Here is an 18,242-nt window from a genome sequence, read left to right on the forward strand (position 1 = left end):
GAGAGAACACAAAATCTGCCCATTATGGAACTTCATCATGACTCTCTCTCACACACGAACACGCTTCCCATTTCTGCTTCTTTCTTTCCATTTCTGTGTCTTTCTGTGTCTTCCGGCTAATCTCTTTCCCCCAGCTGGAATCTCTATTTCACCAGCAGAAAGAGCTCCACTGACTCCTGAAAGTAATGCCACTTTCTGCTCCTCTTCCTCCGCCGCATTACGCACAATGGACGGCTAAAACCTCCCGCTTGCTTTGCTTATCTGCTCCTAATTGGCTGCTGGCGGCAGGGCCTGGGGCCGAGCTGGGCGGTTCCTGCCTCGGTGGTCAGATCGTCGAACAAGACTAAAGCCGTCGGGATTTAAATGTCACACTCATTTGCTGCCGGTCAAGTCAGTGCGACCTGGGGAATCAGTCCTCTGGTGGGCGCAGGCCTTACTCAGCAGGAGGGAGTCCGGATTTGCATAGGGAGAGGACACGAGAGGGGCTAGTAACTACAGACCTGTGTGGGGAAGGACGGGTTGTGCGGCAGTAAATTCACTGAACATATTGTCAAGGTGATCTCAATGAAAATGGCTCCCGCTTACATTGCAGGCTACCGCTAGAGAGAGAAAGTGCTTTTCCTCTGCTGCAACTGAGGGGGCGTTAAAGTGCACAAACTAGTGCTACATTAAAGTTGTACAAGTACTACGCGCAAGTTCAACACACCCGCTGGCCCACCGGAGGGCAGTGTCAGTGTGACAGTTGGCCTCACCCAAGCGGCAACCAGCAGTGACATCACCCGTTGGTTTGTGAACGGCCGTTATGAAGAGTTTGGATCTGACTTGATCTGGTTGGGATCCAGCAGATACTACTTCCCTCCTCCCGATAGCCGTAACCTTACTGCACCACAGGCCTGTCAATCAACTGTCAACCTGCTGTAACAGTGGGGGGTAAAAGAGGTATGGGTGGAGGCCAACAGTCCGCTACAGCTTTCTGCCAAATTTGCAAAGCAGTCTTTCAGGGATCCAGTCACGTCTAAAGGACCTGCTTTAAACCGCCGTTGTATCAGTCCACCATGTTCAGTTTTCACCGTAAAGGACACTGACTATTTGAATGCAAGACTTTTTCATCTAACAGTCAAAGCAAGAAAATGATCTGACTCCCGCTTCAACCTCTGCTGCAGTCGCACAGCGGACAAGTGCATGAACTCAGGACAAACATGCACATTGGTGATGTGTTAAATGGACCTTCTACTAGCTACTTTTATTGTGTTTTTTTTTATAACCTTCACTCCCACCAAGTCACCGAATTTGCCCGCGTGAGAGTGAGAGCACAACTTTTGTTTTCATGATTTCACAGTGCGTGCCGGATGAAAGAAGCGCTCGCTGCTGCTTATTTACCGTCTCATGAGGCGTTATGAAATGTTCAGCTTTCTCTGAAGATTTGTTTTGCAAGACAGTTGGCGCTGAATCGTCTATGGGACTTCATGAATGAGTGAACGTATCATAAATACGAAAAAAAACAACCTGCTGAAATATTTAGTTGCGACAGATTTCTACCTGTGGGGAGGTATGCATCTCCCACTTTTTGAAGTTTACACAGACTGTTAACTTTCTGTTCTGTGAGCTATCACTGGGAAAATACCTGTACAAGTGAAGTGTGTGTAGTACATTTTATCATCTGTACCCTATAAATCAGGGAAAGCCGACGGCTGCTTTTCATGTTTGGGTGGTGCAGACGAAAGCAGAAAAATCTGAAAAAGTGGTTAATGCAGCAGTAAGATCCCTCACTGACTTCCCACCGACTGCTGTTTGTGTTCCTTAGGATTGTTTTTCCCACTTGCGTTAACCGCGATTGAACTCTTATTTTGTGTGACAGTTCTTACCTGCGTGATGTGCGGGCGCGTCCGCCCTGGTGACCGTGCTGATGATGTGGAGGTCCTGGAACAGATCGATGCCCCCCGCTGCTCTGAAGTCGGAGGCCAGCCGGCTCAGCCTCTCCCCTCCGGTGATGGTGATCCTGGGCTCGCTGGGCTGCAGCACCATCACCACCGCGTCGATGTCCGGGATGGTGATGCAAGTGTCTTCACCGAAACACCTCGACATAGACGGGAGAAACGCGGCAGAGTGAGAAGTGGGTGACAGACCGAGAGTACAAGCTGCCGCTTGTCTGGTGTTTCCTTTCACCGCATTTTCATGTTCAGCTGCGGTGTGAATGGATCTGTTGTGGAGGTTTTGAAGTTGTCAGATAGGAGTCAGAGTGAAGACTGAAACTCCTCGCAAACAAACAGTGTTGTGAGCATGACGCTGTACTGGGAGATGTCTAAGAATGGCATACATTTTTTTTGTTTGATGAGTGTAAGGATTTTAGAGGTATGTTTCATTGAACTGTTTAAACTTTTACAGAAAAAAACTTAAGTTTTCCACATGCGAATACATCTATGACACATGTTTACCACACGTTGCAACGTTTGACAACGTGGGGAAAATATGTTGAAAGGTTTTCACATGAGAATCTACATGCACTTCACACATTACACCATTAAAATCTCCCAAAATGACACATCTCCCATGCGCAAAATACACGTTTATTTAGGTCACACGAGGTTTTGCACATGTGAAATGCATGTGCTTTTTCTGTAGGAGGCAGAAACGTAACATGAATTAACAGTCCAAGAATAACTAAATACCAAATAAGAAAATATACATGCGGGAGAGTTGCCTAAGCGCAAACAGAAATGTGAACCGCAAAAAGAGGCTTTAGTCAGAAAGCAGCATTCAGCAGTTCTTCCCCAAAGACCGCAAACTGTTATTTTACATTTCAACTTTTTAAAAAATTTTTTTTTTATGGATTAAACAAACAAGATGCAACATGTTAATTTGTGTGTTTTAGAGTTACAGAACTGGGTTAGCTCGTTGCACTCTTGTTTGCAGTTTTTAATCACAAGCTAATTGTAACACAGCTTCATATTATACACGCTGACTTCAGAGCGGCGTCAATATTCTCGGCAGAAGAGAGAACGACTGTGCACGCCGAGCTACTCCTTCGGTCTTGACGTCCTTTGACCTGCGGATGCCGACGGTCTCCCGTGAACGACCGCCCTTCAGGACCGTGTGACGGTGTGCTCCTCTCGTATTTTCATCCTCTGACTAACTTCATTCAACACGGCAGAACCAAGAGGAGGAAGTCGTGTACACGCCGCACAAGCGCTATCCAGCACCAAGAGGATGACAAGAGTGCTTGAGGATGTTTGGTAAAAACAACCCCGGCGGCATCACAATGTAAAACCGTGGAACATGACGGCGGCTAATAAAGCTTATCAGAAGCGGCAGGACCTCTTTGCTGAACTGAAACCACAGCTGTTGAGTCCAAATCCGGACCGCAGCGTGTGCACTTATCGAGGGGATGAAACGCTGTCATGTTCGTGCTCGGGTGGCAGACGCAGACCTGCAGCGGTGGGCCTGCCGAGCTCTCAGACGTGCACGTCGGCCTCCCCGCCTGCCTGTCAGCGTGCGATAGCGTGCCTTTAAATGCGCAGCATCCACTGGCCACCTTGAATGGATGGACACATACCGGCTTAGGACGCAAGCTCGCTCGCTGTGAGCTCACAACACAGCCACGCAGATAGAGTGCTATCCATCACACACACACACACGCACACACACACACACGCACGCACACACACACGCACGCACGCACGCACGCACGAGTGCAGACATCTGACGCACAAGCCTTCTGATGCATTGGTTGAGGCACACACACACACACACACACACACACACACACACACACACACACACACACACACACACACACACACACACACACACACACACACACACACACACACACAAGTAAAGACTTCAGATCACAGATAAGTGAAATGGAAACCATGAGATATTAAAATGAGAATAGGACGTGACGGGGTGGGGAGGGTGGGGAGGGGTACAGAGGCGGGTGATGGTGAAAGGGGGGGGTGGTGGTGGTGGGTGGTCTGAGCAGTGAAAGCTGAACAAACAAGCCACAGTTTTGCTTTTACATTTCACCGAAGGCTTTTCAAGCGCACAAACATCTGTCAGTGGGAGCGACATCAATGCCTTCTCTCATATTGTGGCTCAGTAAACAGCTGCAGGAAATCATATCAAGGCCCTTTTCTCTCTAGATTGGAAACCTGGGCAACACGATTCCAGCCGTTGTGCAGCCTATATTTTCTCACCTATATTCTGATATAAATTATGCCGTGATGCCTGAATCCATGAGATGAATCTCCATATGTTTCTCCTTCTCCAGCTGCTTAGTTCTGTATGATTTTAAACGAATAGCATCAGAAAAATTGAAAGGAAATGGCCAACCATCAAGGAAAAACTTATAGAAAGTGAGAAGTTTTCAACAAAGTATTTGCTTAGTGAGGATGAACCCACACATTGTCTCATCTATGAACAAAATGTCCTTTGAGGGGTTTTTAAAAGTCCACCTATTTTAAACTTCTTGTGTTTTATTTGTTTTTATTTATTGTGTTATTTTTTTTGTTTATATGGTTTGCCCATATATCTCTTCGACCAAGAAGAGTTTGTGTCTGTGTCTTTAAGGCACATTGATATCAGTAATCCTTCTGATTGACTGACTCTTTACTGTATGGCATGCAGAGGCCTACCACCAGGTTTTCTTCAGCCTTCTAGCTTTCTAGCTCCAGGATGGGTGTCTGCATGGTGTTTTTTCTACCTCAAAAAGGTTGAACGGTGGGCTGCGATGAGGACAGTCATAGGACATCAGTGTGAGTTTGTGACATCACAAATGTTTGAAAGTCCAAGTGGCACACTTGCTGAATAGGTTGTGTGCTTCTCTCTGTGGACTTGGTGTCTTGAAACTTTCATGGGATTTAAACAGCACATACAGACCTGAATTATAAATGAAAATCTGAATTTAGGTATGAAAGTTCGGCAGTCAGTGAGGGTTTATGATAAATATCAGATGTCCAGTCTGCCTTTAGAAGTAATGCTGTGCCACTGACATGTCTTTTTTGGTTCCTTTGTAGAACAAAATATATAATGGGAACGATATAACTCTAATTGATGCAATATGCTGCACAAATCATGCAGATGATCATGTACAGTAAATACCCTGATAAATTATCATTGCAAGCATCATATCCTGGATTTGAATCTCAGTCCTACTCTAAATCGGTCAGTTAGCCAAAATCTATAATGATAAATGATGATTAACAGGTGAAATTAATGTATAAAATTAAGAGGCTACACTTTTTTAAATACAATATAATATAATATAATAATTCACTGTTTGCTGTAAAAAGAAAAGCAACAACCGATTTGAAATAAATATCACATCAAAACATATAGTCAGGACATCAATTATAGAAAGTCTGACAGACTGGGAAGTGGGAGTGTTTAAGATTCCTGTGTTCCATCATATCCTGAATATGATTGAAACTGGGGATAAGATGTTTATAAGGGGCATGAGTGTGCATTTAGAAGTAATTAACAGTGTGTTGCTGATGAAGTTGAACTGAAGTCAAATATAACTTATTTATTAATCTATTACAATTATTTCTTACAATGAAAAGGCCAAAATGGTCCGAAAGAACTCAGGTACGACTTCTGCCTGACGTCCTTTGAAATGGCCAAGCACACTTGACCTTCAGATATCAAAAAATGAAAGTGATAAATTCTAAAGACCGGATTGTATTTCTAGCCATGCTTTTGATGTTAAGCTAGCTTTAACACAGGAAAAAGAGCAAATTTCCTTTTTTGGAATATTTTTACCAAAAATGTGTGAAACTTTTCCTGACAGCAAGATTAAAACCTAAATGTTGTCTCTAATCCTCTGCAGTCAGTTGACTGAGTCCACAGTTTGAGACAAAAACAGGTTTCAGGGCATTGTGTAATCTTTCCCCTTCTTTCCCGTGGCGACGGCCGGTGGTGTGTGTGTGTGTGTGTGTGTGTGTGTGTATGTGTGTGTGCGTGTGTGTATGTGTGTGTGTGCGCGCGTGTGTGCGTGTGTGTGTGTTTGCAGTTTGGGCACTAAGCCATTGTTGTGAGCAGTGGGAGATACAAACTCAGTGATGCGGGGAGACGGCTGCTGCGTGGGTCTGCGAGCTGAAGAAAAAAAAAAAATTGGCGCCAGTTCAACTTAATTACAAAGAAATATGACAAGGGAGCCTAAAGGGGCTGTTGCAAAGATTAGCACTGGTTGCTTTTACTTTCTCGACACCCCAAGTAATTGCACTTATTAGGAGTCAGCACAAAGTAAATTTAATTGCATTTGGAAGGAATTAATTAACATCTCAGTGTGTTTGTGAGAAGTGACACTGTCCAAAGTTTTTTTCTGCACTTGTTATGGAGATAGGACATTTTTTCTGTTTTGGGGAATCTTTTCCTGCTGGTGTGTCCTGTGGATGAAGAGCTAAAACAACTAATTGGAAGTTAAATCATCCGTGCTCTAGACGTGACTTTACATGATTTGCTGCTGCAAACTCACCATGGCTAACAGGCTGACATAGCCATGACAACAGGAAGGCCATTCAGAAGCCTGAAGTCAATGAACATTTAGCAGAAACTAAAGGTCATTAGCAGAAATGTTACTTATGTAGTCAGTACAGCTGTTTTCCTGCTGTTTGAAGACATGAAAGCCATGCAGAGTTCACTTTGAACAAAAATAACTTTCTTATTAAATCATAAATATATAGAAAAGATCTAATAGGGAGTCGTACTATACCCTGAACTTTGTATTGTTGAATTTTTTTGTAACATTGCTGGCATTTAATGTAGAAAACCCTAAAAGTGCCTTTCAGTGGTTGCAAACATGCTTTTGCCAGTTCAAATATTTACTAGTACGGTATGTTATGTGTAGGCAGAGGCCTCGCTGACGGATGACAAAAATACACATTAAACCAAAAAGAAATGAGGAAAGCCACCTCATCCTCTGACACTGTAAAAAGAAATTGACAGTCAAGACAGCATATAAACAGCAGGATCAGCAGAGCTAGTGATGGATCTGTTTCAGTGAGACTCCCTATTGACCTTGTTGTTGGGTTCATGTCCCGTTCTTTATCTTTGCTCCTGGTCGCTATTGCACAAGTTAAAGTTGTGGTCCTGAATTATCTTAACCTGCAGACTGACAATGGGATGGAGTCCTAATCAGTTAATAAATGGTGAAAAAGAACTGGCTGCTACAAAACTGAGGTGTTAATTGTTTTCACAGGCTCCCCTGGAAATCATTTCCTCACATCTTCCTGTATAATATACTTTCAAAATAAACAGAACATTTAGTTTCTGGACACGCACAGTCGGATTCATCATCTCTGTGTGTCATCACAGACATGTAAAATGTCACATGCCTGCAATTTTCAAAGTTCAATCATCTCGTTAAGACTTCTTAAAATCCATCTAGCTACTTCGCTGCAAACTCCATTGGTATGCTGCATGTGCACTACAGGCCTCAACACCACATTTATCTAAGTTGCATACTGGACCATCATTTGCTGTTAAACTATTTGTGATGTCAATATTCATGTCTGTACATTCATGGGTTTAACTAACTTCCTCTTCACAGTGAAGCTCAAACATCCAAGTGAAATAACAGTAAACCTTTTCCACAGCAGACATGTTGACTTGTTTCAGCAGGAAAAGCACAGGTGTGATTAATACCATCAGTAACAAGTCCATTCCAGTCAGTTAAGCAAGTTCACGCTCCTGGTGCTGTGCATTGTGGCTCATTGTGGCCAATATACCCAGACAGAATGACGCCATCATTGGAGTCATGAGAGACACCTGTGCTTCTCCTGCACATCTGCTGCGTTCAACTGGGGTTGTATTTACCGTGTACACTAGAAGAGATATGAATGCCGCCCTCTTGTTGTATTCACAACGTCAGAACTTGACATTTGCTATAAGCCTCGAGTTCAAACGTTGTGACGTGTTTGCTGATGTTAAATGGCAGAGGTCATGTAAATTCATTCTTCGTTGGATGTTCAGCTAATATATTGTATTTTGAATCACGTAGAGTTTGCCTCTTTACAACTTAGATACTAGTCTACGTCTGAGGAAAATGTTGATCTTTCCGACAGCCTCATCCTTTCCCTCTGTGCCTTTGCATTCCCTGCATTACGGCCTCTGGAAGCTGCAGAAGCTAAACATTTAGCAAGCTAGCAGTGGGTAATGCAGAAAATGCAAAGACATAATGACATCGATAGAAGATGAAGCTGTTGGGGACATCAACATTCAGCTGTATTATCAAATTATGAAGAAAAACTGCATGACTAAACTTACTATATATGATCTTAATAGCCAGTGAAAAGTGAACTTATATCCTTCACTGTTTCTGAAAGTGGCAGCAAACACATTAGAAGTCGTGTACTCTGAGCTTTCAGGACCTTCCACCACAAGAGGGGGGCATTCATATGGTGAATGAACACGGTAAATACGACCCCATTTGAAGGCAGCACACGTCCGCTCATATCTAACCCACTCCACCAGATGCAAACACCTGGTCAGGTATAATAATCTTCTGTTGAACTTTGGTGTTATTGTGAAATAAGAAGATGAGGAGACAGAATTTATTGTGGACAGTTTACAGAGGTGTAACTACAAAGTCTGTGGTCTAGATCCTGTCTCTGTTTTTAGGGACTGCAGCATCCCGTCCAGTGTACTTGTTTGTTTTTGTATATTTACTCCATAAGCGTAGTGTCTAAACTCCTCTCCAGAACATACAGTACATGGAACAAGTTTGTCCCAAAGAGAAAATATATGCCAGGGGAACCCACGAGGCTTGTTGTTTAGAATTAGCGCTGTTTGCTTAATTATTTTCTCAAAGCCTGCAGTTAATTGAAGTTATTAGGCGTCGGCAAGAAACAAGTTTAATTGCATTGCCAGGAAATATTTTGCATCTCTGTTTATTCGTGCAAAACGATACTGCCCACAACAGCGAGGGGAGTTTTTCCAACTGCTGCTGATGTGTTGTGGCAGGAGGCCACGTTTCAGGCTCTCAGTGTAACGAATTCAGTTTTTTACAGGAGTCAGAGTGAAAACTTAAATACACTTTATCAGTGAGTCTCTCTCTACTTATCTCTCTTAAGTAGCGTTTTACACTGTTTCCACATCTTCCACACACTCAGGCATGCACACTGCCATGGCAACAAACAGACCAGTCAGCAGTCTGTGAGAAAAACTTAATCTAAACAACATTTAGCAATGATGCAAGCCCAGCCGTGATTAGCATAATGTATTCCTTGATAATCGGTGCGCCTCCAGCTACGATGACTCTGCTTCATCACCAGCGGCCTGCGCAACACACAGCAACATGCACGCTCTCACTCCGGCTGTGTTAGCTGAAGTTCTCGGGGCCCGCGGCCCTCCATCGAACCCAACAGGAGGGCGGAGAGTGAAACCCCAGGGCTGTGCTGCAGGGGTCTACATATATTTAAAACAATCATGAATTTTAATGGTAATCCGCCTGGGGAGGCTGTTTTACCCGCCTGTCTCTCTCTCTCTCTCTCCCTCTCAGACACACACTCTCCCTCTCTTTTTGCATCTCTTTTTCGCTCCTTCCTCTGGCAGAACCCAGGCAGAATTATTAATACATGACATGAAAATGTAAAAACTAGCCCCCGGTGGCAACAGTGAACCGAAAATGGTGTATTAAAGGAAAGGGGAAGTGACAGCAGAGGAAAGTAGAGACAGGGAGAGGGAGTGAAAAGGAGGGGTGGGGATTCATGTGTGAAAAGGGAATTATATATCAGTCAGGCTGTGATGTCTGCTGTGTTGTCTAAACACTTAGCAGAGGTGTCGAGGTGGGATAACACTCCTTATATTGGAGAGATGAGGCGCGGAGAAACAGATAAAATGAATGTGGAAGAAAAAGGGAGACAGAAAAGGTGGAGACAAGTAAAAATAAAGGAGTTAAACGAGTGTAAGAAGAAGAGAAAGGTTACTACTTACTGGACGGCAGTGGAGATGTGCAGGCGTCGGATACCTGGTGTGGGGAACTGGCGGGAGTTTATGTAGGAAACTTTCCTCACAGCGGCGTTCATGTTCTCCAGGTCCTCTCCCTCCATTACCAGGATGGACTGAGCGGGGTTAAAGTGGAACTATAGGGAGGGATAGAGCGCAGATGTGAGATGGATAGAGACACGATGCAGTACATGATAAAATGTTAACGGGAACAGAGCCATTTAAAGCTGCACTCAATCAGTTCTAATTGAGATGCTGTAGATTAGTCTGGTGTGGAAACTATCTGTGCATACAAGAGCTGACGCAGTGAAAGCGGGAGGGCACGGGCAAATTAACCTTCCTTGTGGGAGGTGGGGGGCAGGAATGAGTTTCTGGGCCTCCCGTTCACCCCACTCTAAGCTGGTTTCTCTGCTTGAATACTACCTGGCCAATGATTTACTGCATGCTAATGTGATTAAACTCAAACTCGATTTCCAGTTGTGCCCTTTGGATTAAAACATAAAGCTCAGTCCATAGTACACCCTGTTGTGCAGAACACAGCAGAGTAACGCTCATGGAGCAGGAGGGAGCAGTAACTTTCCTTATTCCAAGTTAGATATCTTGAACATCAGCACCTGTGTTACATGCGTGTTTGTGACCACTGGTGCACATGTGTGCATTTGTTATTTCATCGTGGACCTGAAACTTTAGCAGAGAGTACACAACAAACTTTGCATCAATTTTCTGAGACTCTTGAACTGCTTCAGAAAGCCTACAGCAATAAAACAATGAGCCATAAGAGGGGTTTGGAGTTCTGAGATGGACAGGACGTCAATGTCCCAGACCAAAGGAAGTGTAACAGGTCAGGAGCATGCTGGAGATTTCCTTTGACATTCGCAGGGTTGTGCACTGTGAATTTGTCCGTCAGGGTCAACACAGAGTTTTACTGAGAAGTTCTGAGGCATCTAAGGGGAAAACATTTGGTGAAAAACAACCGGAACTGTGATGCAACGCCTTCGGGTTACCACAACATAAAAATACACATTTATACCTACACAGACATGAGCAAAAACTGACCGTGTTATACAGCTTTTTTTTTCTTTTTTTTTTATCACAAAAAATACATCCGATGATGTTTTTTTCTGCAATGGTTTGGCTAATGTCAAAAGGTCAATACGTTTCCGGTAGCCTTTGTCTTCTGTGTTTGACTTTACACTCGTATAAACATCACTTTGCAGAATTACAACTTGTTTGCATCAGATAATCCATCAAAGTGAGCGTCTTGCCTGTGCTACATTACCATGCAACAGCCATGTCACTTTGACTGAAACAAACTGTGATGAATCAACTATTTTAAGGAGGTTTCACGTTTTTACAAACTCTCATACTGTACTGTGTAGGTTTAAATGGAAACCAGTGATTGGCCTGAAGGCAGGAAGGAAAATGGTAGTATGATGGGAATATGTACTCAGTAGTAAATAGCTTCAGACTTGAAGAAAACACTTGCAGGCTTTTTTAAGTCAAGGGACAGGAAAAGAGTCAGTGGAATCAGCTCACAAGTAGTTTCACAGAGGTGTATGGTCTCCTGCAGCGTTTGATGATAGGGATTTGAAGCCCTCCTTTCTTTAAAGAGGGTTTCGTGTTCTCCTGCCAGAACTGCACTTCCAAAAAAATTGGGATCTCAACAGCAGGGTGACACTACTTCAGCACTCCATGGGGCTCTCCAGGCGCTCCCTCTCCCCCTGCCATTTCCTCCCTTCACACCACTCATGTTGACTCCTCTCATCTTCTGTTCTGTCGCCGTACTCTGTGTCTACCCGCCTCCACCTCCCTCCATCTCTCCTCCCCTGCCTGCTATTCTCCTCTGATTGCGCTGTGCCAGCTCTCCACCTGCTTGGCCAAATGCTGTCCTTAAGCTTCCCGTGGACCTATGGGAGTGTGCGGCTAAGAAGAAAATGAAATGGCTCTCAAAAGATAAACTGCACTGGCCCCCAGAGAAGTTGTCCTCCTCTTCTCTCCCCTCCTGTGCCCCCCCCCCCCCCCTACACACACCTCATCCCACCTTGTCTCCTGAAAAGGCAGGCAAGCATCTCTTAGCTGCACCACAGCACAAGGAGCTCAATGGAAACAGCTGCGGGAGTTTGGGGGGGTGGGGGGGGGGGACTGAGGAGGGGAAGATAGAAAAAGAGTTAAAGGAACTGATGGTGGGTGGGTGGTTATAGGGGCGGCTTTGAGTCTACACAAACCCCCATCCATCTTGTCTGCCCTCTATCTTCCACAGTGCAGGGAGATGGATTAGCTGAGCCAGTGAAAAAGGGGGAGAGAAGAAGAAGGTAGCAAAAGACTTTCAAGGAATCCAGCTGGTGATTTAGCTGTGGTGATTCAAAGAAATATCATTTTTGAAAATTGGAAACTGGAAACTAGAATCAGGGGAAACAGCTCACCAGACTCTGTCCCAAAGCAACAAAATCTGCCTATCAGCACCATTAAAGCTTACTAATAAACAGATTATAGCGTATTTAAGTTGTACAAAAACTAAAAGGTAAAACATTTTGTAATGTTTGGATGTGTGAAACTACTGTTTGGCCCTGTCCAGCAACTTCCTGGAGTCTTCTGATGTGTCCCTTTTTCCAGTCTTTATGCTAAGCTAAGCTAATCATCTGCTGCCTGTTGCTTCATAAACATGCAAAGATAAGTTTCTGGTCACATGGGTGCAGCAGAAACACAAGATGTAATTACAATATTGATAAATCATCAGTTTTGATGTGGCAAATCTGCGAGCCACCAACTCGATATAAACATCCAGCGCTTGCAAGAAACAATAACATTCAAATGTAGTGTGTATACCTTATGAATTAATGTCCAATATTTACTCTTTTTAAAAAAATTTTTTTTACTCTTTTTCCATTTTTGGTCTCTACCAACTCCTGAAAGAAAAACTGTCTCTTTAGCTGTAAATGTTCTTCTCTGCCTGCTAACTCTTCTGTCTGCTGTTGGAGGTGTACAATGGGGTTTTGTAGAGCTTTTTCACTGAAAACAGCACCCTGAGAGCAGTAAGAGGGAACCAAAACAATACAGCTTTAGGCCAGACAGCTAAGCAATGAACAAAACCTCACTATAAATCTCTGTAAATCCAAGGAGAATGCTCATTTGGCGCACGTTTATACAAATTCCCCAGCTCCTTTCAAACATGATGCAAAGGGTGAGATTTTCAGGTATATTTTACACACTGCAGTGTCAAGTATAAATACAACACAGCTGACTGTAGTCCTGGTTTGTGCCAGTCACACAGAACTGCAGGTTACAGGGACATTAGCAAGCCTGATAAGCGCCATCGCAAAAAGGACATTATGCTGGAACAAGATTTATTCCTCTGCAGTGGCAGCAGAAACAACACACAGACATCCTGGTGACTGCTGTATTCAGAGCTTAAAAATATATTTAGGGCTCTGAATAGTAATGCTAACCATGATATAAACAGCAGGGCTATGCACTGACACTCCTCCAAAAACACATATACTGGAGAGCCTCTCAAAGTAGAGCTGCTAACCGAGCCAAGTACCCACATGGAGACTCTCTCAAAGGTGTGTGAATGTGTTTCTAGTGACTGTCAAAGCTCCACCAGACTGCTTGTCTTTCCAGTGGAGACACATTAGCTGATCATGCTGGTCAGCTCTGAATACCAGCTCGGTGTCTCTGTCCATGATACACTGAGTGCTGGTCAATGCTCCCAATGTCCACCTGACCCGCCGTGTAATCACAAATCCACGTCTTGCAGTCATTGTTCCCTAACTCCTCTATTATGTAAATACACTGAGAGAGAGGTTACTACCCTTAAACGTATAAGTAGTGTCAATCTTCTCATTACCATTTAATTGTTGATTTGACAATCTGTTCTTCAAGGTGAACAGATGTATGCAGGGGCAGCTTAGTTCTAACAGAATATGGTGAGAAAAATGCTGTAAATGTTTGAGTAAAAATGAAATACATGCGAAAGAAAATGTAGTAAATACAGAAAACTGCTAGGTGGTGTTCCCGCTGTTTTAATTATAAGGACAAGTTTTGAAATATTACTCTCGAAGTTACCTTATGAATGCTCCATTGTGAAAAAAAAAAATTGCATAACATGTATGTAGGGATATACAGTATGTGGACATATATATAAACAAAGTAGTATACCCACTTGACTGTAAACATAGCCTCTGTCTCTTTAAATGTCCATTTTCTTCACTGTAATCTTAGCTGTTGTAACTGATTTTGCTTTGATTTTTTTTAAATATATTTAATAAGAATTGATTATTGAGATTAACCAAAGCGACAGTCCCCCCTTTTAGAGTACCTTCTGTTTCTCTTTCTCTGTGTGTGTGTGTGTGTGTGTGTGTGTGTGTGTGTGTGTGTGTGTGTGTGTGTGCACCTTTATACTCTTGTCCAGGCTCTCGAGGGAGTTGATGTCCAGTCCCTCTTTGCAGGCCTGCAGACAGGAAATGACTTTCTGACTCTCAATCTTCCCTGGTCGGATGGTCAGTCCAGATAGGCTCCCCCGGAAGTACTGAGTGAATTGCGGCTTGGTCACCTCCCCACCTTCACAAACAACCACACAGGCACACACACACACACACACACACACACACACACACACAGCAAAAATAGTGTGTCAAATGCCTTTCTTTTGATTTTTGGCGCTTCATGGTGATTTTATAGGCAGTTTTTGGTTTGGCGTTTTCAAACTTGACAATGCCACTTTTATAATACAAAGAACATAACATACTCAAAGAAAACAATAAAAAGTCATCACTCTTTATGCTCCAGTATGGTCATTTGGATAAACCAATGTTAATAAAATCATTATAATAGGTCATGTTAATCTACAGTAAAGTACAGGACTGTTGTCCCTTACTCATTACAATATCATCCCCCTAACAGTGACCTTGTCCAGCCTTTAAGTACGAGTCCTGATGACCAAATTAGGCTTATAATTGGCCCAAAGATGCAGATTTTGTGTCCCCATTCTGTGATTAAGCGACTGGGTGCTGCTTTAAAAGTGCTCCTCAGCCAGCCCATCCAGGCTAAATAAAGGTAAGGGAAAAAGTCAACACATCTAAAATCTGTCCTTTGAACTCCGTAAAGGCCAATACCAGCAAGAGGAGTCTCCAAACCACTCATTAGCTGAAAGGTTACGAGCTCTGGGTATCAAAACTTCACCTTTACATTGCTTTCCCTCCTTTCATTTATCTCTTCCTCTGCCATTCTTTAAATCTGGCATTAATCCATTGAAGCACTAAAAGTATAGCACGTCGCCTTCATCTGACAACATCTGTCTTAAAAAAAAAATCCAAACTGGCTCATTCATCAAAAACATTTGGAGGAGGAAGTGGAAGAATGATTTATGAGCAGGGTGCATACCAAGACACCATCTTTCTCTGTCTATCAATTTATCTGACCAGCCTCTCAGCATACTCCTTTGACACTTTGTGCCCTTGTACATCTGCTCCCAAGTGATTGTTGGTGGCGAACAGCAAACAGTGGCTTTTTATATTCTTTTCAAAGTTATTTTCCCACAGTTGGGACTATGTGTACAGTCATTACCGAAAGACAACATGTTCATTTAATCCTCCATAGTACGAGTGTAAGTTTCTGTGTATTCAAAAACTGAGTAGATACAGCAAATGAAGGAAGTGGTCCAGTCATCTAATAGTGTTAAGCCCCGCTGTCATAAACAGCAATCACCAGCATGGAAGGGAGAGTATTTAGATGTCATTTTAGCACCTTCGAGAGATGAAGTAGAAATGGAAAGTCACTCTCATGTTGCTCTAAACTACCCTCTTATCTTATGACCAGCTGCTAATGGTTCACCCTCAGTGTCCAGTGCACACCTTTCTTGAGCTTTCAACCTGGCTGGAGTATGACCTCCATTTGGACATTAGACCCTGGATCCTGGGTGTGATCCCAGATATAACAGATTTTGGTCAAGTATCTCTATCAACTTGGACTACCTCAGCCTGCTGTAGCAATCATTCTATCTTTAGAAGCTCCATGTACGATTTTTGATTGGAGCAGTCAGTTCTAACAGTTAGAGATAGACAGGAAGTGTAGAGAAAGAGTGTAGGGTAATGACATGTAGCAATGATCTGGCTGGCTGGGAATCAAACTAGAGACTCACTGCTCAGAGCATTTGTACCCATGCGGTATACACTCTAACCTCTCAGGTATTGGGTCCAACCAGTTCTGACATCTCTTTTCTGATGATTCCCACCTAATCACTACAATGGAACCAGTCTGGCTTGCTTGTGGACACCACACAGCTCTGCCAAAGCATCGCAAAAGGTCAGCCTTACCGGTTGACAAACTATGCGATCCTATTGCGAAGCTGTTGCAGATAGGTTTCCATGGCACAACCTGAAGGAAAATATGTGGGACCGGTGGTTGACAGATGTGGTGGAGGACAAAGCACTGACAGTGACATTTGTCTAATTTGGTTGCTATGCTGCTCCCCCATCACATCTCAGGTGTGTCAGGAGGAAGACAGAAGTGTTTCACCCATTCGTGCGTACTTGACCTTCAAGACCTAAAAGTGTTTCCACTATAATTGAGGCTGCTGTGAAAAAGTAATATAGGCTGTGAAAAAAGCCAGAGTAAAACCTGAAAAGAAGAACTCCCCCAGCTCACTCTGCCTACACCATCCATAGCTTGTCTTAAGATGTAGTGATTGCTTCGATCCTTATTAAATCACCATCAGCTGGAGAAAATAAAAGACAGGTGGGAGATTTTACTGTTGAACCTGTGTACACTAGACCTCCTCTTTCTTGCAAAACCTTCATACCTTTATCATGGTAAATATTTAAGGCTTAAACAGGTACCTTATTCGACTGTTATTATTGCTGATTGAGTGGTTATCAACACATCTGATCCAAATATACAGGGTAGTAGGTGGGGACCTGATCAGGTGTTCAGCCTGGGAAAACTGCACCTACTTGTCAGCCAGAAGTTATATATTTTGACCTCTAGTGGCTGTAGTACTTATGATGGGAGCAAAGCAGGAAGTCAGGTGACATGGTGGTGGGGTGGTTCAAAAACAGGACTTTAACAGCTGTGTGAAAGGTAATGTAGACTTATTTAAATGCGGATACATACAAATTAACTTACATAATATAATATAATAGAAAAGAATAGAAACTTTATTTGTCCCCATTGGGAAACAGTATACATGAGTGTAGTGCTTCTGGAGTGCAATGGAGTGATGCTCTGTCACTCTTTTTCTCCAAGTGAGGAAATAAAGTGTTCACCATTCTCTTGAGTCGCTACTGATTGTCCTGTAAAAGTTACAACATTAAACTCTGTTTCAAATTAAAAGCCCTATAACATTTCAGTGGGCAGAAACCCTGCTTTTCTTAGCAAGGCTTTTATTGTGAAGCATTTGCAGAAAAGTGTTGTGACTAAAATCAGACAATTGCCACCATCGGAACAATGGTTGCACAACCACAGATCCAAGCCACAACTTAACCTTGTACACATGCCCATGTACATGTTTGTGGTGTGCTCCGGTACTTAAACAAATAGTACTGCACCCATGATAATTTACCGAACGTAATTTACAGAACAGGATGTATATAATGTAACTTATGTAAGAAACAAACTTATTTTAACCCAAAGCACGATCTTCTCTAAACTAACCAAGCAGTTTTGGCATGTAGACTGTGACTGTTTCACACAATTCAGCACATGGTCCAATATAACAGCATCCTGAACCTACCAGTAGGTTTGGGAGGCCACTTCTAGCTCATATATGCGATACGTGTGACAATAACCACTTAACCAATATGATAACAATCAAATGATGAGCTCACCCATTGCCTTACATTTTGGTGGTCATTGGAAAACATTCATTTTGTATGTAAACCGGTAATCCAGTTGGTGACGTTAGAAGAACTGATATTTCATAGTACCTGGAGTTGAGAGAATCCTTAATTCAAAACTATAAAAGCTTGACCCTGGTTCCTCTAATCCCTTGCAAATGGTGCAGGCACATCGATCACACCCTTGAGTGATGCATCTAGTTTCTGAAAAGTCCAGTCAGCGCAGATGGAGACACAACCGACCACTACTGGAAACACTTTGTCATGCCTTTCTCTCCTGGCGTGAAACTGTGACAGTAATGGAGTGCAGTGACTGCGGCCCTTCAAGTTCGAATCATCCCTGTGATTGCTGACCTGCAGCACCATTGTGCACAATGACTCGTCAAACAGTGCTCCCTTATCACCCCTGGGGCAGACGACAGAGTGTTACCAGTTGGTTCGATCTACCCAGGGGATCTTATCAAC

General features: G+C 43.2%; 1 protein-coding gene across 1 annotated transcript in view; it reads right to left on the reverse strand.

Annotated features, from left to right (window-relative positions):
- Positions 1-18,242, reverse strand: part of LOC138197027 (calsyntenin-2-like) — a 271,940-nt gene that overhangs the window by 12,522 nt on the left and 241,176 nt on the right. Inside the window, exons 10-12 of the mRNA XM_069147486.1 lie at positions 14,339-14,505; positions 9,934-10,082; positions 1,866-2,077 (exon numbers count right to left, since the gene is read on the reverse strand). Of these exons, the coding sequence (XP_069003587.1) occupies positions 1,866-2,077; positions 9,934-10,082; positions 14,339-14,505 (528 nt within the window). The remainder of the gene's footprint in view (positions 1-1,865; positions 2,078-9,933; positions 10,083-14,338; positions 14,506-18,242) is intronic.

This window comes from Embiotoca jacksoni, unplaced genomic scaffold (assembly GCF_022577435.1).
Source record: "Embiotoca jacksoni isolate LCO1_2020_lvr unplaced genomic scaffold, fEmbJac1.0.p SCAF_14, whole genome shotgun sequence".
NCBI classification, from domain to species: domain Eukaryota; kingdom Metazoa; phylum Chordata; class Actinopteri; family Embiotocidae; genus Embiotoca; species Embiotoca jacksoni.